The sequence below is a fragment of the Carya illinoinensis genome, chromosome 8 (genome assembly GCF_018687715.1).
Source record: "Carya illinoinensis cultivar Pawnee chromosome 8, C.illinoinensisPawnee_v1, whole genome shotgun sequence".
Lineage (NCBI taxonomy): Eukaryota > Viridiplantae > Streptophyta > Magnoliopsida > Fagales > Juglandaceae > Carya > Carya illinoinensis.
The window spans coordinates 12,328,815-12,349,466 of NC_056759.1; the positions used below are offsets into that span (position 1 = coordinate 12,328,815).

General features: G+C 34.7%; 3 protein-coding genes across 3 annotated transcripts; 1 reads left to right on the top strand and 2 right to left on the bottom strand.

Moving 5' to 3' along the window:
* Positions 1–820: 820 nt before the first annotated feature.
* LOC122274242 (pentatricopeptide repeat-containing protein At3g62890) lies at positions 821–2,676 on the bottom strand. Its single transcript, XM_043083260.1, has one exon. It carries the CDS (start codon positions 2,624–2,626, stop codon positions 908–910), a length of 1,719 nt encoding a protein of 572 aa, XP_042939194.1. The 5' UTR covers positions 2,627–2,676; the 3' UTR covers positions 821–907.
* Positions 2,677–5,048: 2,372 nt separating this feature from the next.
* LOC122274245 (60S ribosomal protein L22-2-like) lies at positions 5,049–6,222 on the bottom strand. Its single transcript, XM_043083265.1, has 2 exons — positions 5,904–6,222; positions 5,049–5,458 (listed from the first exon to the last, which is right to left on the bottom strand). The coding sequence occupies exons 1-2, from the start codon at positions 6,134–6,136 to the stop codon at positions 5,314–5,316; spliced, it is 378 nt and encodes a 125-aa protein (XP_042939199.1). The 5' UTR covers positions 6,137–6,222; the 3' UTR covers positions 5,049–5,313.
* A 3,125-nt stretch (positions 6,223–9,347) lies between these two features.
* On the top strand, positions 9,348–11,316 carry LOC122318353 (LOB domain-containing protein 20). The gene is made up of 2 exons (XM_043135629.1): positions 9,348–9,847; positions 10,683–11,316. The coding sequence occupies exons 1-2, from the start codon at positions 9,473–9,475 to the stop codon at positions 11,061–11,063; spliced, it is 756 nt and encodes a 251-aa protein (XP_042991563.1). The 5' UTR covers positions 9,348–9,472; the 3' UTR covers positions 11,064–11,316.
* Positions 11,317–20,652: the final 9,336 nt, after the last annotated feature.

Consider the following 20,652-nt stretch of genomic DNA (forward strand, 5'->3'; position numbering starts at 1 on the left):
ATATTAGTAGTATATTGATATATATTTTTTTATTTTTTTAAATATTTAAATATGTTTAGAAAATATAAAAAAGAAAAAAAAAATTTGAAGTAACATTTAGTCTGTGGGGCACACTCAATAATGGGCGGCAGAGCAACATGACTCTATTATATATTGGTGGCCCCATAAGTTTTTATAATTCATCTGTATATGTTGTTGGTGTTTTTAAATAATTTCTGTATATTATTTATTTACAATGAATTAGCACCTCCAAAGTTAAATTAGACTTTAATTCTAACAAAAAAAAAAAAAAAGTTTTGAGTTGTATGATAAATACTAAAATTTTTAATATAGGCCCCTAAATTGTTTATATAAACATAAAATTCTTAATGTAGGCCCCAAGGTAAAAGAAACATTGTACATATAGTTATGATCGATGATATATGAAAATTAATTATCTTCAAGAATTTATTGAGTAAACTAAAAACATTACGAACCTGATGTGTCAAAATATACCATCTTTACACAACTTTTGACTTGATTTGTTTTGATTAAAAAAAAATATTCTTTTATTATAGAATTATAAAATATGTGAAACTCTATTTCTTCTCATTTAGATGAGTTGTCCCTCAAAACCAAATTACCTTATCTCATGTTATATAATTATTATAACTTTTTCAAATTTTTACACAAAATATGATAAATAATTCAACTTTTTCAAATCCTAAAACAAAACTAATATTAAAAAATTAAATTATAATAATATTTTATTCAACTTTTAGCAAAACATCTATTCTCATCTCATATAAACTGTGTAACCAAACGAGACTTTAAATTTTCTTTTTTATAAGTAGTTATTTTTTCCATGTGGTCCATTGAAGGAAGATTTCAAATTCCAATAAACTAGAGTTAGAATTTTCCTATCAATCTACCAGTAGTCTTTGCAAGAGCATAATCCACCTGTAAAATGGTGAAATCGATTGCAATCTCTAACCACAATCTCTCGGTTAAACACCCTAGATATCATCTTTATTGCAACATGACAATCACTACATATCCTCAGGTTCTTAACAATTCGAATTGGGGTACCTGGACTCGTCTTCAAAAAGCAATATGCAATGGCCAGCTTTTCACTGTGAAGGGATAGAGCCAACTCCCTTCCTTCCTCGTCCAAATCAAGCAACACCTCTTTAGTATTTCCCACATAACCCTCCATCCTCAACCTACTCATAATCTCGTCAAGCATCTTATAGATCTCTCTGGTTTCTGGATGAGAATCATCTCCCACCAAAAACTCATGAAGTACACCTCCGACCTCAACCGAACTGCAGCCAGGAACTTTCTTGATCCCCCTTGCCTCCATAACATTTCTCACGTGCCTTGCGTCTGCCCACCTTCCCATTTTTGCATACACATTGGATAGAAGCACGTAGGCGCCACTGTTTGTGGGATCCAACTCAATTACTCTTTTAAGGGCAATCTCACATGTTTCAATGCTCCCATGCATCCTTGAACCACTAAGTAGAGCTCCCCACACCAGCACATCAGGCTCCATGGGCATAGATTTGATCAAAACCCATGCCTCCTCAATAAGACCAGCTCTTCCATAAAGGTCTACCATGCATCCATAGTGCTGGATCAAGGGAGTAATATCAAACTCCTCGCTCATCCTCCTAAAATACTCCTTCCCTTCACTCACCAAGCCTCCATGTACACAAGCACAAAGAACACACAAAAAGGTTACAGCATTAGGTCTCATCCCATGATTAATCATCTTTGTAAATAATTCAAGGCATTCTTCAGCATGTCCATGCATGGCCAATCCTGAAAGCATAGCGCTCCAAGCCATCACATCCTTACAAAAACCCATATTATCAAATATCCATTTGGCCCTCTCAATACTCCCACATTTAGCATACATGTCTATCAGCGAAGTCCCTAACACCACACCAACTTCCATCCCACATTTGCCAATATAAGCGTGAACCCATTTTCCATGCTCAAGTGCACCCAACCGTCCACAAGCAGAAAGCACAGTCGACATGGTGAACTCATTAGGCCTGACTCCATCGACTCCCACCGTTTGCATCACACGAAACAGGGCCAGTGCTTCTTTATAATAACCACACCTCACGTATCCATTTATCATACAAGTCCAAGATATCGCATTTCTTGCAGGCATATCATCAAACAGTTTCTTTGCAATACAAATCAAGCCCATTTTAAAGGTGGCATTAATGATCGAGTTCCAAGACGATAAATCGGGCTGGGAAATCTCATCGAATGCTTGACGCGCGAACGCCAAATCCCCACAGGACGAGTACATGTTGATAAGGGACGTTTGAATAAACGGGTCGTTAGCGAGCCCAAAGAGGATAATTTGCGCATGGATTAGTCTTCCTGAGTGGAGCTGAATTGGAGAATTGAAGGACTGGAGAAGAAAAGGGAAGGTATGGAAGTCAGGCTCGACTCCATGGAAGCGCATCCGGCAAAAGACGGAGAGTGGTGTGTGGGTTAGGACCTCCGGCCGAGACCCGGCTTGGACATGGGCTCGAATGAGAGTGTTCCAGATGAAGGATTCAACAGTTGGATAGGCAAGATGAAGAGTAGGGTGCGTGGACGATATGAGCTTTGTGCAGACTCGCATTGGCGCGAAACCGTACGAGCATCAGTTTGGTACAACGCTTTTTGCTCCTCTCCTTTATATATTGTCGTAGAAACCTTAAATAACTGTCCTTTTTTTTTTTTTTTAAAGGAATTGTTACAAATAAAAAAATTATACAAAATAATCTATAAATTAATATCGTTTCTTAAAATCCGTTAGATCTCTTTTATAATAAAAATAATTTTATAATATAATATACCACATTAAATTATATTAATTTATAAATTCTTTTTTATATAATCTCTTTATGATTAAAATATTTTATTTTTATTTTTTATGTATCTTGTTAATGCTACCATTTGTATAGCCAAACCGGCAAATATCTCTTCTAAAAAATAGAGAAACTAATGTTGAAATTTCTCAGAGCGGGGCCTCAAAGATTTTGTGAAGGGATCCTTGTCGATTTCATTCCCAACATATTATACTACATTATTTTTATTAAAGTTTAATTTTCTGACCAGTCACATTAAATAAATATGAGTATTGATATACATAATTAATTACAACCAAATTTTTTATCCAGGTGAGAAGATCTAAATCAAGTAAAGAAATAATAAACTTGCCAACTTGGGAGTCCTCGGCTCCTTGGCCAAAGCCACTCACAAAACTTCGCATGAATCAGTCCTTCAAAGTGGCCGATCTCATCCGACCACAACAAGGCTTTCGCCATGGAAGACGGGGGAAACTACGAACCAACAATCCCCCTAGGCCACTGAACACATCTCTCTTATTTGCTGCATTGCGTATGGGTCCTGGAGTAGTTTCCTCTTGGAAAGCCAGCTGTAGGTCATCTATATACCTTGTCATCGTATAGGGAGAAGTTTACCTATAGGGTCTGTTTGAGATTGTGGTAGGAAGTCTAAAAAGTACGGTAGAATGATATAAAGTGTTTATATGTCAAAATTTATCTATTTGATAGTTTTACATTAAAGTACTTCTAAACTAAAAAAAAAAAAACAGAAAACTACGTTTCAACAAAAGCACTAAAGTGATACTTTTTGTCATAAGCACTTTAGAAAAAGTAATCCCTATTTTACCGTATTATGTACATTACGAAATGACCCTCATCATTTTAGCACATTGACAACTTTGCCAATCTATATTTTTTATTATTCCCGTATAATCTACTCAAGACTTTATCCATTAAAATTTTTCATTCTTCTCCTATCACTTATGCATCATTGAAGAAATTTTTTTTTTCATTATAATTATTAAAAGATCTATTAGACTATTTTTGTTATTATTTTATTATAATATTTTATTTTTATCAAGTATATGCCCTTTTATGTCATTTTTATGTCAAAAAATGATTTTTAAATTTGTTTCCAAACAAATTAATATGTTTAAAAGTGCTATAGACATATGAATCCCAAACAATAAATAGCTTTTTAATAATAGAGCTTATTATATTAAGCCCTAAGCTATAAGCTTTAAGTTAAAACTAATATTTTCTACTGCAACCCCAAACATGCACATAGTCTTCCGGGTACAAAATCACGTTACAAGAATATACTATGACCTTCCCTTGTTGCCTACTACTGCTGTAAATAAATAAGACAAATCAAGATTGACTTGATCGAATTCTAATTTGACTTGTTTCATTTGTTGAATGGGACATTTACAAATACAAATTTATAATTGGTTATTAAATGATACAACTTCCCGAACATTTTTACTGTATATCTTTATAATGAAAAATATCTAGAGTATTTAAAAGATTATGAGAAATTGTGCTGCTTGAATCCTTTTGAATGTAACAATGTGTATATAAAATTACAAGATATAATACAAAGAATCTATCTTATTAAAAGAAAGTAGCTTGTAAATAAGCTCAAACTAGCTCGAATAATAAATCAACTGTTCGTAAACATAAACTTATAGGTCGGTAATAAGCTCAAGTTCAACTCATGTGCGTATTAAAATTAAACGAATAAGACTTGACCATCCACTACTCGCTCGAACTCGGATAGTTTACACTCCTAATGCCCAATATGGCACAGTGCTTACCCTGCTGTCCTTTCTCTGCATAATGCCATGCATTACACGAGAAATCCACCCACTCATAAATCAAATTCACATTAAGGATGCCTTAAATCAAAAGTCAACCAGATAAACCTAAGTGCTCCCAATCACAACCAACAAAAAACCAAACACATATAAGAACCCAAGAATGGAAGACTGGCATTCAACTGATCATCATCACACACAACATGCATTTGACTGGCATTTGACTGCAAGTTTTTCCACCAGCCACACAAGTTAAAATGCACATCGAATTCAAAAAAATCCACCCCTCTCCTGTTATTGCCAATGTGGCAAAGAGACATCTAAGCAAGACAAGTTTAAACAAGACATGAAGGAGAAGTAGACAATAGACAATATTCATCAAAGGGGATAAAACATATACACCAAAACATCAACTACTTGATTGAAATGACCACTTGGAGGCAGAAAAGTGAGACTTGCAGCACCATGAATTAATGGCCACAAAACCAAAGCAATTATATGAATCTCATAATAACCATCATTCTATCATAACCAAAATCCAGAAACAAACATGAATTGCATGGAGGATAACACAGACTTGAAGTAAAACATCAAACAACCCCACCTACTAAATCAACCAAGCGTGCTAATAGATGGTGACACAATACAAAAATACTAGATCTTCAATCTTCCTCCTCGCCCTCATTCTCGGCGATGTTGAAGTATCTCAATTCATAAACATTTCTGTCCTTGTTGGAAGCAATCACCCGAAGCCAATCCCTCACGTTGTGCTTCTTCAAGTACTTCTTAGTCAAGTATTTAAGGTACCTGATAAACACACTAAAAGTCATACCTAGGTGGGAAAAAAAAACAGAGAGTCACGCATGTCATAGACACAATACGCAGGTACAGAGCTTCACAACTCACAAAAAAGAAAAACTACTATTTCAGCACACAGATGAACAGAGAAAAGAGCATTTGTTAGGAACTATTATAGAGTTCCAAAGACAAAATCATTAGGCCTAAATCCACGATTTGTCCGTCTTAATGTTTACAAACTCTAGATCCTTCAGTTTTCCTAACTCCGGTGTGGAATTAAAATTGCATTATCCAAAACAAACAGGAAAATTTATGAAACCATGCAGCCATTTGAGAAAAAATGAAACAAAACCAATTATACGAACATCGCAGTCAAACAATAAGGTTATCCTACGATACTACGCTACGACTACAAAGCACAGTCCAACAATCTGAGTTCTGCGTATACGCATACCGTTTGGAGAAGTTGCTATCAGAGGTGACAGAGATCTTGCTCTTTTCGCGGGTGACGGTGATGGATTCGCCGAGAGCGCCGGCCTTGCCTCCAACCTTGATCCGCTCCTGAAGAAATTTCTCCAGTGAGGCGATGTCCATGATCTTATCCTCTACCGGCTTCGCGCAGTCAATCACGAACGTCGCTCCCTTCTTCTTCCCCTTTGCCCCCACCGCTGCCGCCCCACGGCTCATTTTCGCTGCGACTCTTCACTGCCTGGTATGATCCAGAGAGACTCAGAGAGGTACACGACACGAGCTTGGCTGCGAAAGATAGAAAGCACTGTCGTGCGTGCGTATCTAGGGTTTTTGGTTATCTAAAACGACGTCGTCGGATATTTTCTTGGGCTGGGGCGAAGCTGGGAACTGAAGTTGTTCTAAACTTCTAAGCCATGGTTGACAGATCGGTGACAGGTCTCCAAACCGGCCCATAAGGCCCGACTTTCAGCTCAAACATTTACTCGACTTTGACCGTATTTGTTAAAACGCATACTTGTCTCCGACAACAAATTGGAAAATATTAAATATACTTAAAGAAAAATATATAAAAGATTTATTTCTCTATATATCAGTCTTTGATATATTAAAAAATTATAAAATTTAAAATTTAAAATTTAAATTTAAAAAAAAAAAAACTAACAAAATAAGTTTTATAAGTTTAAACGTAAGTAAAACTGTAAGTATATATAGTACTATTTCTAACAACTTATCTTCTCTACTTCTTCTTTCTCAATCGTTCTCCCATATGTCCACACCTAATTTTTTTCCAGCTTTTTATTTTTGTTTTTATTCTATTTTCCTATAGCTCATGACCGATTGATTCGTACAACGGCCTTTTGATTCCAATATATATCCTTAGATTCACATGCATCACTACATGAAAAACATATATATATAGTCAGTTATTTGCTACAAAAATGATAATTTCTTATTAAAATGAGTTTATTTTTATCGTAAATAACTCGTCACATATACTTATTATTCCTGTAGTAAATTCATGCAACTCCTAATCGCGCGCCAAGCGGCCTATATAGTTAGGTGTGAGCTTAATTTGCATTTAATTGGCAATTTAGGGCACTAGAAGCTAACTATCATGATCAAGAAAAAGCAAGTTGATCTCCCCATCGGCCAATCCATACATAACAACAGATCAGTACATGAGTGATTCTCAAGTACTCAGCCACAATATCTTAAGTACTATGGCACCATATATGGTCCACCACTCGGATTCTAAGAAAACTCTCCCATTCATGAAGATGTTCTCTCTTTGGTTTGACCAAAACATGTACGTAGAGATGATACACACACATACATATATATATATATATATATATACATATATGTATGTATATATATATATGTGTGTGTATCATCTCTACAAATCTTCTTGATTATTAGCATTAATATTTAATTAGTCTTGTTCACTTTTACAAAATATTTCATTTCATCTCGTCTTACTTAATCATTATAATTTTTTCAATTTTCCACACAAAATAAAATAAACAAATCAATTTTTTCAAATTTCAATATAAAAATAATATTAAAACAATATATTTTAATAATATTTTGTTCAACTTTCAACTTTAATCTCAACTCATCTCTAAAAATATTAGTACATTTATCAACAAAATAGCAAAATGTCTATCTAGATTTATCACAATTAAAACATTTTTCGGAGTTTGAAAAACTCTTTTTCTTACTAAATAAATATATATATATATATATAAACTCTATTTACAACCACTTTTGCGTACCTTTTATACACTCAACTAATGTGATTGGTTGCGTCATTTTTTTTTTTTTTAAAGTTGACACGTTAACATGACTTAGGAAGAGCACGTGTTACATTCTACTCAAAATTATTGTAGGAAAGGTATGGCAATGGGCAGAGGCCCTTAGAGGATGCTATTGTTGATTAAGTTGATTATATTGTTTAGAGATAAGTGGGTTGAAAACTTAATGATTTGTAAGCTTATAATTATCTTTAGAATTATGAGATTTTCGAAAACTCGATGATTTGTAAGCTTCTATTTAGGGATCAGTGGGTTGATTAAACAGTACATGCAAGCTTTTGTTGTGTATTTCGAATGATTGAAAACTTGATAATTATGTAATAGTGACTATAGTATTATTTAAGAAAGACATAAGATCAATAATACCCTAATGATTTTCAACAACTTATAATATATCAATGACGAGAAATTCAATTTGCAACAGTTTCAAAACCTTGTAAAAAGTATACCATTAATAACAACGAAAAAAATTCCTTTGCAATTGAGTTTTTGGCCTCACAAGACTGTTAATATGAAAAACTTTATTTATCATTATTATTTTTTTATCATTCTTTCATCATCTCATGAGGTGATATTAAATGAGAGGTTTATAAGTAAAATATAATAAATAGTTTCTAATCATCTAATAACACATTATAAGATAATGAGATGACGATCACATGCACACGCCAAGCGGCAAGTGCCCCACAAATCTTAACTTGTGCCCCGCTAAGATGACAACCTTATTCACGTTTCATACACCACCTATTTACTTTGTACATGATATACGTACACACACAAACTAATGACAACCTTTTTTAAAGTTTCTTAAAATATACCATACATGGTTAGAGCATCCCAATAGTTTTATAAGTACTTATATATCCTGCGTACAAATGTAAAAAATGGTTAAAGTACAATGATTAAGGTCTATGTAGATTTGAAAACGTTTGATCTCATTTTATCTCATTTCATTATTATAATTTTCTTAAATTTTTACATAAAATATAATAAACAATTCAATTTTTTCAAATACCCAAACAATAATAATATTCTAACAATATTTTATTCACCTTTCATTTTTTATCTAAAACTATCTCATTTCATCTCTAAATTCAAACCAGTCTAAAAATTAATAATATATATATTTCCATCAATTTATGTAACGTTTATGCAAAATAGCTAGAATTGTGCCATATATATATATATATAACGATTCTCTACATCTATGTAAAATATTTTTATTTTTTTCTTTTCCACACGGGCACATTTGTTTAAAATGAGTGAAAAAAGAATAAAAGAAGAATATTAAAATGAAAAAAAAAAAAAAAGAAGAGATAAGCCTATATATATCTCGAAAACTATTGGTTAAAATAGATAAAGTGACTGTTTATTTGCTATTTTAAATAAAAATAGATAAACCATCGGAAATGTTTTTTTTTTTTGTCCGTCGTATAAAATTCACAAACTAACACCAATATTAAATCATTAAGCTTTACGGTCACCCTCTTTGCTCGTACGTGGATCCCTCACACCAGACTCTTCCCGTTTCACTCATTCTCCCACTTTACCAACCATAACGTCTCTCTCTCTCTCTCTCTCTCTCTCTCTTCTATCAAAGAGAAGCTCACCTCTTTCACCTTGCAACCTTTTCACAAGACTAACGTGCACTCATCTGTTTCACATATAAGCAGCAATCCCACCCCCTTTCTCTTTTGCTCAATCAAATTAAACCAGCAACGTCGTCTGATCTACTCCCATGGCCGAGCCACAAGGTGACGACAGTACTACATCTGGAACTCGACGTAAGGGGATAGGAAAGCGAGGTTTGGCACCGGCAGAGGTAGAGCCGGCCGTTTCAGCAGCAGCGGCTCCATGCGGAGCATGCAAGTTTTTGAGGAGGAAGTGCGTGAGTGGGTGTATTTTTGCACCCCACTTCGGCTCAGACCAAGGAGCTGCGCGATTTGCAGCAGTGCACAAGGTGTTCGGAGCAAGCAATGTGTCTAAGCTCTTAGTGCATGTCCCAGTGAACCGGAGACACGATGCTGTGGTTACAATCTCGTATGAAGCTCAGGCGAGGTTGTCCGATCCTGTTTTAGGTTGTGTTTCTACCATACTTGCTTTACAACAGCAGGTATTTTCTCAGATTGCTTTACTTACACGAACTAGATTATACGCCTGACATCTACTACTAAATAGTTTTTTCTTAAATAGACTTAGAATCATGGATTCATGGATAAATTTTCTGAAAAACAATATATAATTTTTCACAAAATCATTCTCTTAATTAATCTTCAAAATTATAATAATCTTTATGGTTATCACATGGTACTCTTATCAACTTTGTAAATCAAACCAAATAGTTAACACAATCAGATCACCGTATGCACGGCCGCATGCACGCGCACATATATGTATATAAAATCAGATAATCATTGTCACTTATTTTCTGTGAAAATAATTATTTTTATTTTTTTTGTAAAAATAATTATTTTTTATTAAAGTTTATTTTAGTAAGAAATAATCATTTTTACAAAAAATAAGTAGTAATAACTATCTAATTTTCTTGTAGTGTATTAAAATAAATATAAATAATTAAATTTATATTTTTTATTTATTTTAATTTTTAAAATAAATGATGATTTTACATAGTATTAAAATAAATGTTCTAAGTTTGAACACTAATTTTATATAAATTTTTAAAATAAATGATGATTTTATAATATATCTATATATATATATATATGCGTGTGTACATGTGAGAAAGAGATAGATTAATGCAATTAAGTTTAATTGATTGAGCTCATGATTGGCTGATTAATGCAGGTCAAGACCTAACTAATTGGCCCAGATCATTACGTATATATATTCTCTAAGAAATATTATAACTAGAAAGGTGAAGTGTATATATGTAATCTAAAACAAATTAAACTGACAAAGAAAAACTGGTCATGTGATATGATCTCCAGGTGGCATCATTGCAAGCGGAGCTGGCAATGGTGCAAACTCAGCTCATAAACAGTAGGTTTGCATTCTCAAATGTCATTCAGAACTCACATCAGCATGCGCAGGAGCGGCAGCATCAACAACAACAACAACGGCGTGACTTTCAAACAGTACTGCAACCTGACTACTCCAACAATTCTTCTGCTTCCACTAACCTTGTCAACATCAATGGCTTCACTACCACAGAATTCGACCTTGCAGGGGATACTACTGCTCCAATATCCTCCCAAAGCCTAGATCCTTTAGTACTACCGCTTTCAAGACCGTCCCAGGATGAGGAAGAATACGAGGAAGAGAGCCGGATTCCACCCGTTTTCGTCAATAAAACTCTTCACCTGAGTTAATGACTTCGTACAATTGTCATATTTTTCATCCAGAAGACTTTCTTTTATAACCATCTTTCAATAATTATACGTATGTATATGTTAGTGTACGTTCTGGTCCATAAAATATGTATGTCAATGGGATAAAGGATCGTGAGTTTCCAATGGTATATATAGCTTAGGGATCACTTGTTTCAAACAAGTGGGCACGGCAGAAACATGCAGGGAGTTGACTAAGAGTTTTATATGCAACCAAACGATGATATTTGATAAATGTTAAGAGTGTGATACTTAGGAATGATCCCCATTTATTCTTGAGAATAACTAGAATTTACTGCTCGAGATCATAAGAGTTGATATTGCATCTGCTTTCAGGCAGGAGCTTTTTTTAGGACTACTCCTTCCGGTCTCAACGCAACCCATACACATGACACAAACACATGCACACACACATATATATAGGGAAAAGCTCTACCGTTCTCCCTAACTTCTTCCCTTCCTTGCCTGATCACAAAGCAGTCCATTTATCATTTCCTTATGTGTTTATATATATATATATATATATATATATGAAGGGTTGAAAATGGATCTACCACCTTTGGGACTTCATCCTACGTAAACACGCTCATTAACAGTCGGGGAGTACTGTGACATCTCCAATGAATGATCATCTGCATTCCCATGTGTGAGGCTCGTGCACCATTTTATCTTTGGTCCCCCTATATTCACACTCGCCTCAAGCAAGTTTTCTGGCCTCCGATTTATCTACTCCCCAGTAATCGAGTATTCCTTCTCATTTCCATTGTCGTATGAGCCTCACCACGTACGTGTCCAAAACCCTATTTGATCTACTACGTCACTCACTATCTTCATGTTTTCCCTAAATCTAGAGATTCTCGTACTCCCACGTCCAAGGATGAGGAAACAAAGCTCGCCGATGATTTCCTCTCTACACTCTATATATCACAGCGTGCTTTGCGGTTTATGCATGCAGCAGTACCATCTAACATCAACCATGCACATTGGCGATCCATTAATTAATTGATAAATGAATTGTACAAGCCTAGACAAGTCCCGCGCAAGATCACCCATCCTTTTTTTCCTTTTCCCATGAAAAATATAGATATATGTAGGACAGCTAGTTTGTTATTGTCCTGCAGTACTATACTATTGATAGCCTTCGTACACAGGTATAACAAAACTGTTGGAAAAGTTTTCCAATGTTATTCCACTACGTACTCACCGTTGACTCGTGCAAATTAAACAATGCAAAGCAAGCACTAAGCTTGTCCCGATGAGGATGAATCTGACGTTTAAGTTAGATCAAATATTAAGCTTTGCATGGTAGAGGTATAAGAGTGCTACAGTGGCAGAGTTTTGGCTAAGGACTAATAATAATGCGATTAGTGCTAGAGGCAGGCACAAATGTGTGCCTGCATGCGGACTCCACTGACGTGAAATGCCACGTCAGCATTTATATTAAAAAAAAAAAAGCAAATAAGCAAGAATTATGACATTTCAAATTCGATGGATAGTAGAGAATACATTCATTCTCCTTCTCGTACGTTTCATTCCTACTATTTATTCATTCATCCAAAATCATTCAACATCATTGCAGATTTGTTGGAGATCTTCATTACCAAAATCATCCAAGTAGATCTCCTCTCTCTCGTATGATTTTGCTATAGAAATGAATGGATATATAGCAGCAAAATCATTCCCATTGTGGACCTCCTCTCTCTCATACCTTTCATCATTTACTTCTCATAAAAAGTGTTCAAGCTTAGCATAGCAGGGGAAATCAGATTCTAGGTTCAGGAGGCAGAAAATCAACAAAAGAAAAGCTAACGAGGAGGTAATCTTCTCAGATCTAAGATTTAGAAATTGTTTTTGTATATTTCTATCTCTAAATTTTTAATATTTACCAATGGAGTATTTCTATGGAGTGAGAAGGCTGGAGAAATGAATATAAAAGGAAAATGAAGGAGAAGAAGAGCATTGAGGAGGCCTTCATAAGGCTGTTTCTGTTTTAGTAGATTCAAAATCAAGAATTTTAATTTTTCTAGATTATTTTAGTCATTAAAATTTGATAAATGAAAATGTAAAGAGGGTTTTGAAAAATTTGTTAAATGATATGGACACCCACTTGCTTTCAAAGTTGTTAAATAAATAATTAAATTCAAAATTAGTTTCTACCAATAGTAACTAATTTGAGGAACACGCTACTTTTGTCCTATCAACAACATTGAAATCCTTGTAACCAACCAATAATACGATGTTAAGTTTTGTATTTACCCTGCAATTTAACAACTTTCAAGGTCAAGATAGTTTGGATTTATAGGCGGTTTGTCTAGATTGAATATTATCTAGATGTTTTTTTTTTTTTGTTGAGAGAGAGAGAGAGAGAGAGAGAATATTTTCTAAATGTTAGTTCCAATAACCTATACAAAAACACACTTAAATGTTTTTTTTGACCGAAAAGATAGGTGTATAGAGATTGATGGTGCAACTATCCACTCACAATAATCAGGAGGAGACAAAAAAGAAGAAAGAAAATGAGGTTAAGCAGGAACAATAAATGAAATTCTTAATAACATAATAAAAAAAGCAAGTTAATGGCACAAATGAAACATTTATCCACATTCCTTTTGTTGAACGCTATTTAATATGAAAAAAAGGATAAAATTCCATAGAAATAAATCTCCAATTTTTCAAATATTTAGTCCATAGTTTGGTATTTTTTTCACACTTTATTAATATAATTATATGTGTCATTTTTTACAACCACCCACTTGTATTCATTGTTATGTAGTTTTATTTGGAATTATGTAGATGGAAAAAAAGAAAGAAGACGCATCATGCATAACACTTCCTACCACTAATCCATCAACCACGGTATTGTACACCTCTTTCAACAGTTGGCGTGTGTTTATTTTATGTATAGTCATTGGCCACTTGAGTTGATTAACATTATGTTACTACATGTTAGGACATATCACGACTATTTTATCCAGGCATTTCAAATTACATGTCAAGTTATTACGGTACAATGCCTCATGCGTGGTTACCACCTTTTATGCCTCCTCAAAGTGCCAACCCATATCCATTGAGCAACCAGGTGATCGTTGGAGCATAGTTTTAATTTTATGAACTTGAATATTTGGTCTAATTATTTATTTTTAAATTTTCTTTTGGGATAACTATAGCAACAGCCATGGAACTCTACAACCGCTACTGCGTCAAGTATTACTGCCTTGAGTAGTTCCGCTACCTTGCATAGTCCCGCCATACCAATGATGAGACCTCCTCTAACTGCCTACCCATATCTACAGAGCAATCAGGTGATTATTTCTTGGAATATTTATTGTAGTTAGTGTGTTTTAATTTTTTTTTCCTATACAATATTTGGTTTAAGTATTTGTGTTAAATTTTTATTTAGAAAACTGCAGCAACAAACATGAAACTCTACGATCGCTCCCATGTCTAGTTCTCCAACCAATGTCAGCTCTAGTGTAGCTGCCAGTTGTAGTGTACAAAGCAGCGCTATTGTAGCCTCTAGCTCTTGTGAGGCTTTACCAGCATTTATTCCTCCGATGAATGCCAACCCATATCCATGTGGTAGCGAGGTAATGTGTTTGATTTTCCATGTGTTGTCTTTTACATTATTTAGAACATATATTGTCATATAATACTTTTTTCTCCTAATTTGCAAGAAAATAAAGTGAAGCAAAGTAATTCTATTGAAGAGATTAGTGAGGCATCTTTAGAATCGATAGACTGTGAAGAGCAGTCTACTGCATCTTTGGGTAATACTGTTGAGACCAAAGAGGCTGGCAGTTATGGGTTAATTCATGTCCAACAATCTGATGGGGGTGATATCGTTGAGGATCCAAAGTCAGGGATGTGCTTTGAATCTGAGAATGCATTGATGGCTTATTATAAACAGTATGGAAAACAAGAAGGCTTTCCAGTTATGACACAAAAGAGTAAAAGAGAGAAAGATGGGAGTATCAAATATGTTACTCTGGGATGTGCTCGTGGTGGAAAGGCACGGAATAAAACGTCAAATGTCTCGAAACCTCGGCCAACAAGCAAGACAGAATGCAAGGCAAGGATAAATGTGATGTTCAAGAATGGAAAGTTATGTATCACATTAGTTTTTAACACACACAATCATGTACTCAGTCTAAGAAAAGCAAGATTCTTTAGATGCAGCAGAGAAGTTAATGAATCAATTAGGAGGGTGTTGGATACAAATGATCAGGCTGGCATACGGATGAATAAGAGTTTTCAAGCTATTGTGACTGAGGCGGGTGGGTTTGAGAATGTACCATTTGGAGAAAAAGATTGTCGTAACTATATTGATAAGGCACGACACCTACGCCTTGGTAAAGGTGGTGCTCAAGCATTGTTGAAATATTTTAGAATGATGCAATATAAGAATGATGGATTTTTCAGCATCATGGAGGTGGATGAAGAGGATAGGATGAGAAATGTGTTTTGGGCAGATGCCCGTACTAGAGGGGCCTATAACTATTTTGGAGATGTGGTAACATTCGATACCACATACTTGACAAATAGGTATGGCATGCCATTTACACCTTTCGTGGGTGTAAACCACCATAGACAATCAATCCTTTTGAGTACAAACCTTATTTCAAGTGAGAAGACAGAATCATTTGTATGGTTATTCAAAAGTTAGCTTGATTGCATGGATGGAAAAGTGCCAAATACTATTATTACAGATCAAGATCGTGTAATGAAGAATGCGATTGCCATTGTTTTTCCCAACACGTGACATAGATATTGCTTGTGGCACATATTGAAAAAACTCTCTGAGAAGCTTGGTTCCCATAGTTAATACCAATTTGGCTTGAAAAGTAAGTTATTATCTTGTGTATATGACTCCCTTACTATTGAGGAGTTTGAGAATTCTTGGAACATCCTCAAGGATACATTCAACTTGCATGAAAATGCATGGCTGCAAAGTTTATATGCAGAGAGAGAGAGTTTTGGGTGCCTGTATATTTAAAGAACTCGATCTGGGCCAGAATAAGTACAACTCAGCGCAATGAGAGTATGAATGCTTTCTTCGACGGCTATGTGCATGCCAGGACAAACCTTAAAGAGTTTGTTGATCAGTTTAACAATGCATTGAAGAAAAAAATTGAGAACGAAAACCAAGCAGACTTTTATTCTTTCAACTTCACCATTCCTTGCATATCACACTTGGCTCTTGAGAAGAAGTTTCAAAATGTGTATACAAATGAAAAATTTAGAGAGGTACAACAAGAGATAATGGGAATGATTTATTGTCATTGTCGTTTCGAGAAAATGAATGGAGTAATCGCAACTTACTCAGTTGATGATGAAGTTAAGGCTGAAGATTTCATTAAGGAGGTTACTTATATTGTTTTGTTTAATGGGGCCGAGTGTGAGGCGAAGTGTCTTTGTGGGTTGTTTGAGATGCGAGGGATAATATGTAGACATATTCTTGCCATCTTTTCAGCACGGAAAGTCCTTGAGTTGCCGGACAAGTTCATATTAGACCGATGGAGAAAGGACATAAAACGTAAGTATACTATTATTTCGAGCAGTGATGACGTTGCTGATCAGAGGCCAGAAACTGTTAGGTATAAATGTCTACTGAAGATTTGTTATGAGATAATAACCAATGCTTGTACTGAAGATGGGTATACTGAGGATATGGTATCAAAGTTGTATGCGATGAATGAGGTATACTACACCTCGAAGCCCCACAACATAGATTCCAATGTTGGAGTAAGTACTATGAATGCAGCCACGGAAAGAAGTTCGAAAAAGGTACTAAACCCCCATGTTGTCAGAGGCAAGGGAAGACCCCCATGTAAGAGGAGGATGTCAACGATGGAGGAACAAATGAGGAAAAAAAAACTAAGGCTGTGAGAAAGAAAGGAGATAAAGGGAAAAGCAGATTGGTGAGAGTATGGAAAAGTAGATTTTTTATTATTTAATAATATATTATTACTTGTGAACATGGTTATTTATGTATTTTTTTATGTTGTCAAAGATGTAGATTGGATAGCGAATTATTGGAAAGTAGTGGAAATCCACTTTTGTAGACATCAAGAAAATGCACAAACTCCTGTAATGGTGGATCAAGAAACTGTACAACAAGAAGTGATGGGGACACAAGAAAGTGTACTAAAACTTTACTTCATTTATTTCTTATATTTTTAAGTTATTTATGTGGGTCTTATTTTATCTGCTATTACATACACAGATGTAACTAGGGATGGATGGGACACAGCCAGAGACGGCAGATGGAATGCAGCCAAATAGCATGTTGTAGCAAGACTTTGTGTTTGAGTGTTGTTCTATGTTTTGTATTTAAGTTGGTTTGTAAACAGATGCTTGTTGGAGTTTGAGATGTTTGAACCCAGCCAAGTGAACTTGTATTTATTGTTGGGCTGCTATTTATATAAATGAAGTGCTTTGAGTGCATGTACTCAGTCCATAGTTTAAGTTTGATGCTATAATGAAGATTTTTTTTTAGTGACATGCAGTCTGCAGATTTTTGGATTATGGTCCTATGATGTACTCAGATCCATATTTTCTGTAATGCACATGGAAAAAGTTGCAGAATTTTTCAGTTTATATGCAGATTTTTTAGTTAATGCAGCAGAATTTTTTTTTTCACCACTGGCAGTTTTTGTGGTAACTTTTTAAGTCCATAATGCAGCAGATTTTTTACACCACATATATACTGGAGCAGATTTTTTCTCCCACATGCATAATGCAGCAGTTTTTTTGAGTAAAATGGTGAGTTTTTTAGTTAACCTTTTAAATCTATAATGCAGCAGATTTTTTCCACCACATGCAAAATGCAACAGTTTTTTTGAGTGAAATAGCAAGTTTTTATGGTAACTTTTGAAGTCCATAATGCAGAAGATTTTTTTCCACCACATGCATAATGCAGCAGATTTTTTCCACCACATGCAGCAGCACCTTTTTAAGTGAAATGGCAAGTTTTTTAGTTAACCTTTTAAATCCATAATGCAGCAGATTTTTTCCACCACATGCATAATGCAGCAGATTTTTGAGTGAAATGCATAATGTAGCAGTTTTTTTGAGTGAAATGGTAAGTTTTTTAGTTAACTTTTTAAGTCCATAATACAGCAGATTTTTTCCACCACATGCATAATGCAGCAGTTTTTTTGAGTGAAATGACAAGTTTTTTTGTTCACTTTTTAAGTCCATAATGCAGAGTAAGTTTTTCCACCACATGCATAATGCAGCAGATTTTTTCCACCACATGCATAATGCAGCAACTTTTTGAGTGAAATGGCAAGTTTTTTTAGTTAACCTTTTAAATCCATAGGACATCAGATTTTTTCCCCCACATGCATATGCAGCAGTTTTTTTAAGTGAAATGGCAAGTTTTTTAGTTAACCTTTAAAGTTTATATGCAGCAGATTTTTTCCACCACATGCATAATGCAACAGTTTTTTGGAGTGAAGTGACAAGTTTTTTGGTTCACTTTTTAAGTCTATAATGCAGAGTAAGTTTTTTTCACCACATGCATAATGCAGATTTTTCCACTATCAACCAATAATGCAGCACTCCATTGTTTTTGTAGCATACTTGTAAAATGAGCAGAAGTTCTTAGTTTATATGCAGATTTTTTAGAAATATGCAGCTGCAGATTTCTAAAAAATCTGCAGTAGGGAATTTCTGCACAGTGAATAGTTCCTGTTTCTAGAGCAGATTTTCATGCTAAAAAATCTCAAAAAGGTTCAAAAACTGTGAGACAATAACCAACTTTGTTAATAAGCAATTCAACATTAAAGAACAAAAACAGTCTAGACTTTTTACAAATAAAGTCTCAAGTACATTTATTAAAGTCTAGACTTCCAAACGCTAAGTTCCTATCAAATACAAATACAAATATAACGTGTTCATCACTTTGAGCGTATTAAATACAAATAAATAACTATAGACATTAGCCATTGCCCACGGAGTAGTGTTCGTGCATGCCGCATGTCGGCTTCTTGCCTACGAAGCTGGGCTTCATTGTTGTGGAGTGCCAACTCCCTCTTGTCAATTTCTTCTTCTCTCTTTTTAAGTTTTTCCTCTTTCCTTAATATTTCTGCTTCTCTCTTTCCAAGAACTTGCTCTTTGTATTAACTACCATCTGCCCACTTGAAATATTTGCAATGTGGTAACCCCTGTGTGTCACATAAATAATTAAGTATGTCAAATGTCACAATTTTTAACAAAACATTAATATGTAAATAGAAACACACAAGTACAATTAATTGCATTTACTTTTTTGTTGTACAATGGACACCTAAAGAATGCTCGTCCAGGATTTCTTGGAGTATTTGATATTCTAAGTACAGCTTCTTTCCCACAGTTGTATATTGGGACATTACTCAATGTGCTATTAACAAGCGATGCTGAAGAAACTGATGATGACATCCTTAATTCTTTTTCCTGATGAATATATAGGACTATAGGTTTAGAACTTGACAGCTGGTTTGCAAGAAGATACAACATGTATTATTATTGGTCAAATAATAAGAAATGTAAGCTTTTTACTCTTTATCATTGTAGTGAAAATAAGGCAACTGCACGCATGCATATGTAAGCTTTGTACTTGCTCAATGTCTAGTTGCAAAATAATGAGGCTTTTTCTTTGTTTCCAATTTTCAAGTTAAAGCAAAGAAATTCCCTAGTACAAAGGCAAATCAATTTTCATATTGGACATTGCAGCAGAACTCATTGCGAAAATAACTCCAGCTTAGAATCTCTGTAATTGATGTGTCCATGTCTTCCCTTACTGCATACAATCATATTACCAGATTATGAAGCTAGAAATAATATAATTACCACTATAACTGTCAATCACCAAATAATTCAAGAAAGGCAGAAAAATAAGCAAAATAGCTCGCATGTGCACAAATACCCACCCAAAGAGAGAGAGAGATGAACCAATGATGTGGGAACAAGATTTGAGTGTCTATGCATCTGACAAGCTAATGATAAATGAACAAGGTAATATGTAGTTCTCACAGGGCATTAAGGTTGCTTAGATTTTACCTGTAGAGAGAAACTAGTCACTACCCTTCCAATATTTTTTACAATTTATCTTCATCATTGTGCACAGAGTAGCATCTGACAAGTAACAAGCAAAGTATTTGGAGACAATAACATTACAAGATATTGTGTACTGGAATTAATGTCTTGAAAGAATTCTCACTACAAGCAACATCCTAAACATTGTGGTAGAAGCAACCAAGCTTCAATTTTTGTGATAGCAACTCAATACAAATATAGAACTGCACTAAAGCTTACTATTTATAACAGTGTTCTACATGGAGTGAAATAGACACGATCAGTAACTAACAAATAGCCACACCCACTCTAATTGATGATAGGTTAGAAAATTCTACTGCGAATGATTTTGCAGGAGAAAATTGTTAAGAAAGAATAAGGCTACCTTAATTTGCGAATAACGGTTCCCAGAGTAAGTAAACTATGATTTATGTGGCAACCTTCTTTCAATCTTGCCCCAGCCGATAATGCTTGAGATGCACGCTCACTCCCTGCCAGATCTATAAAATTCTGC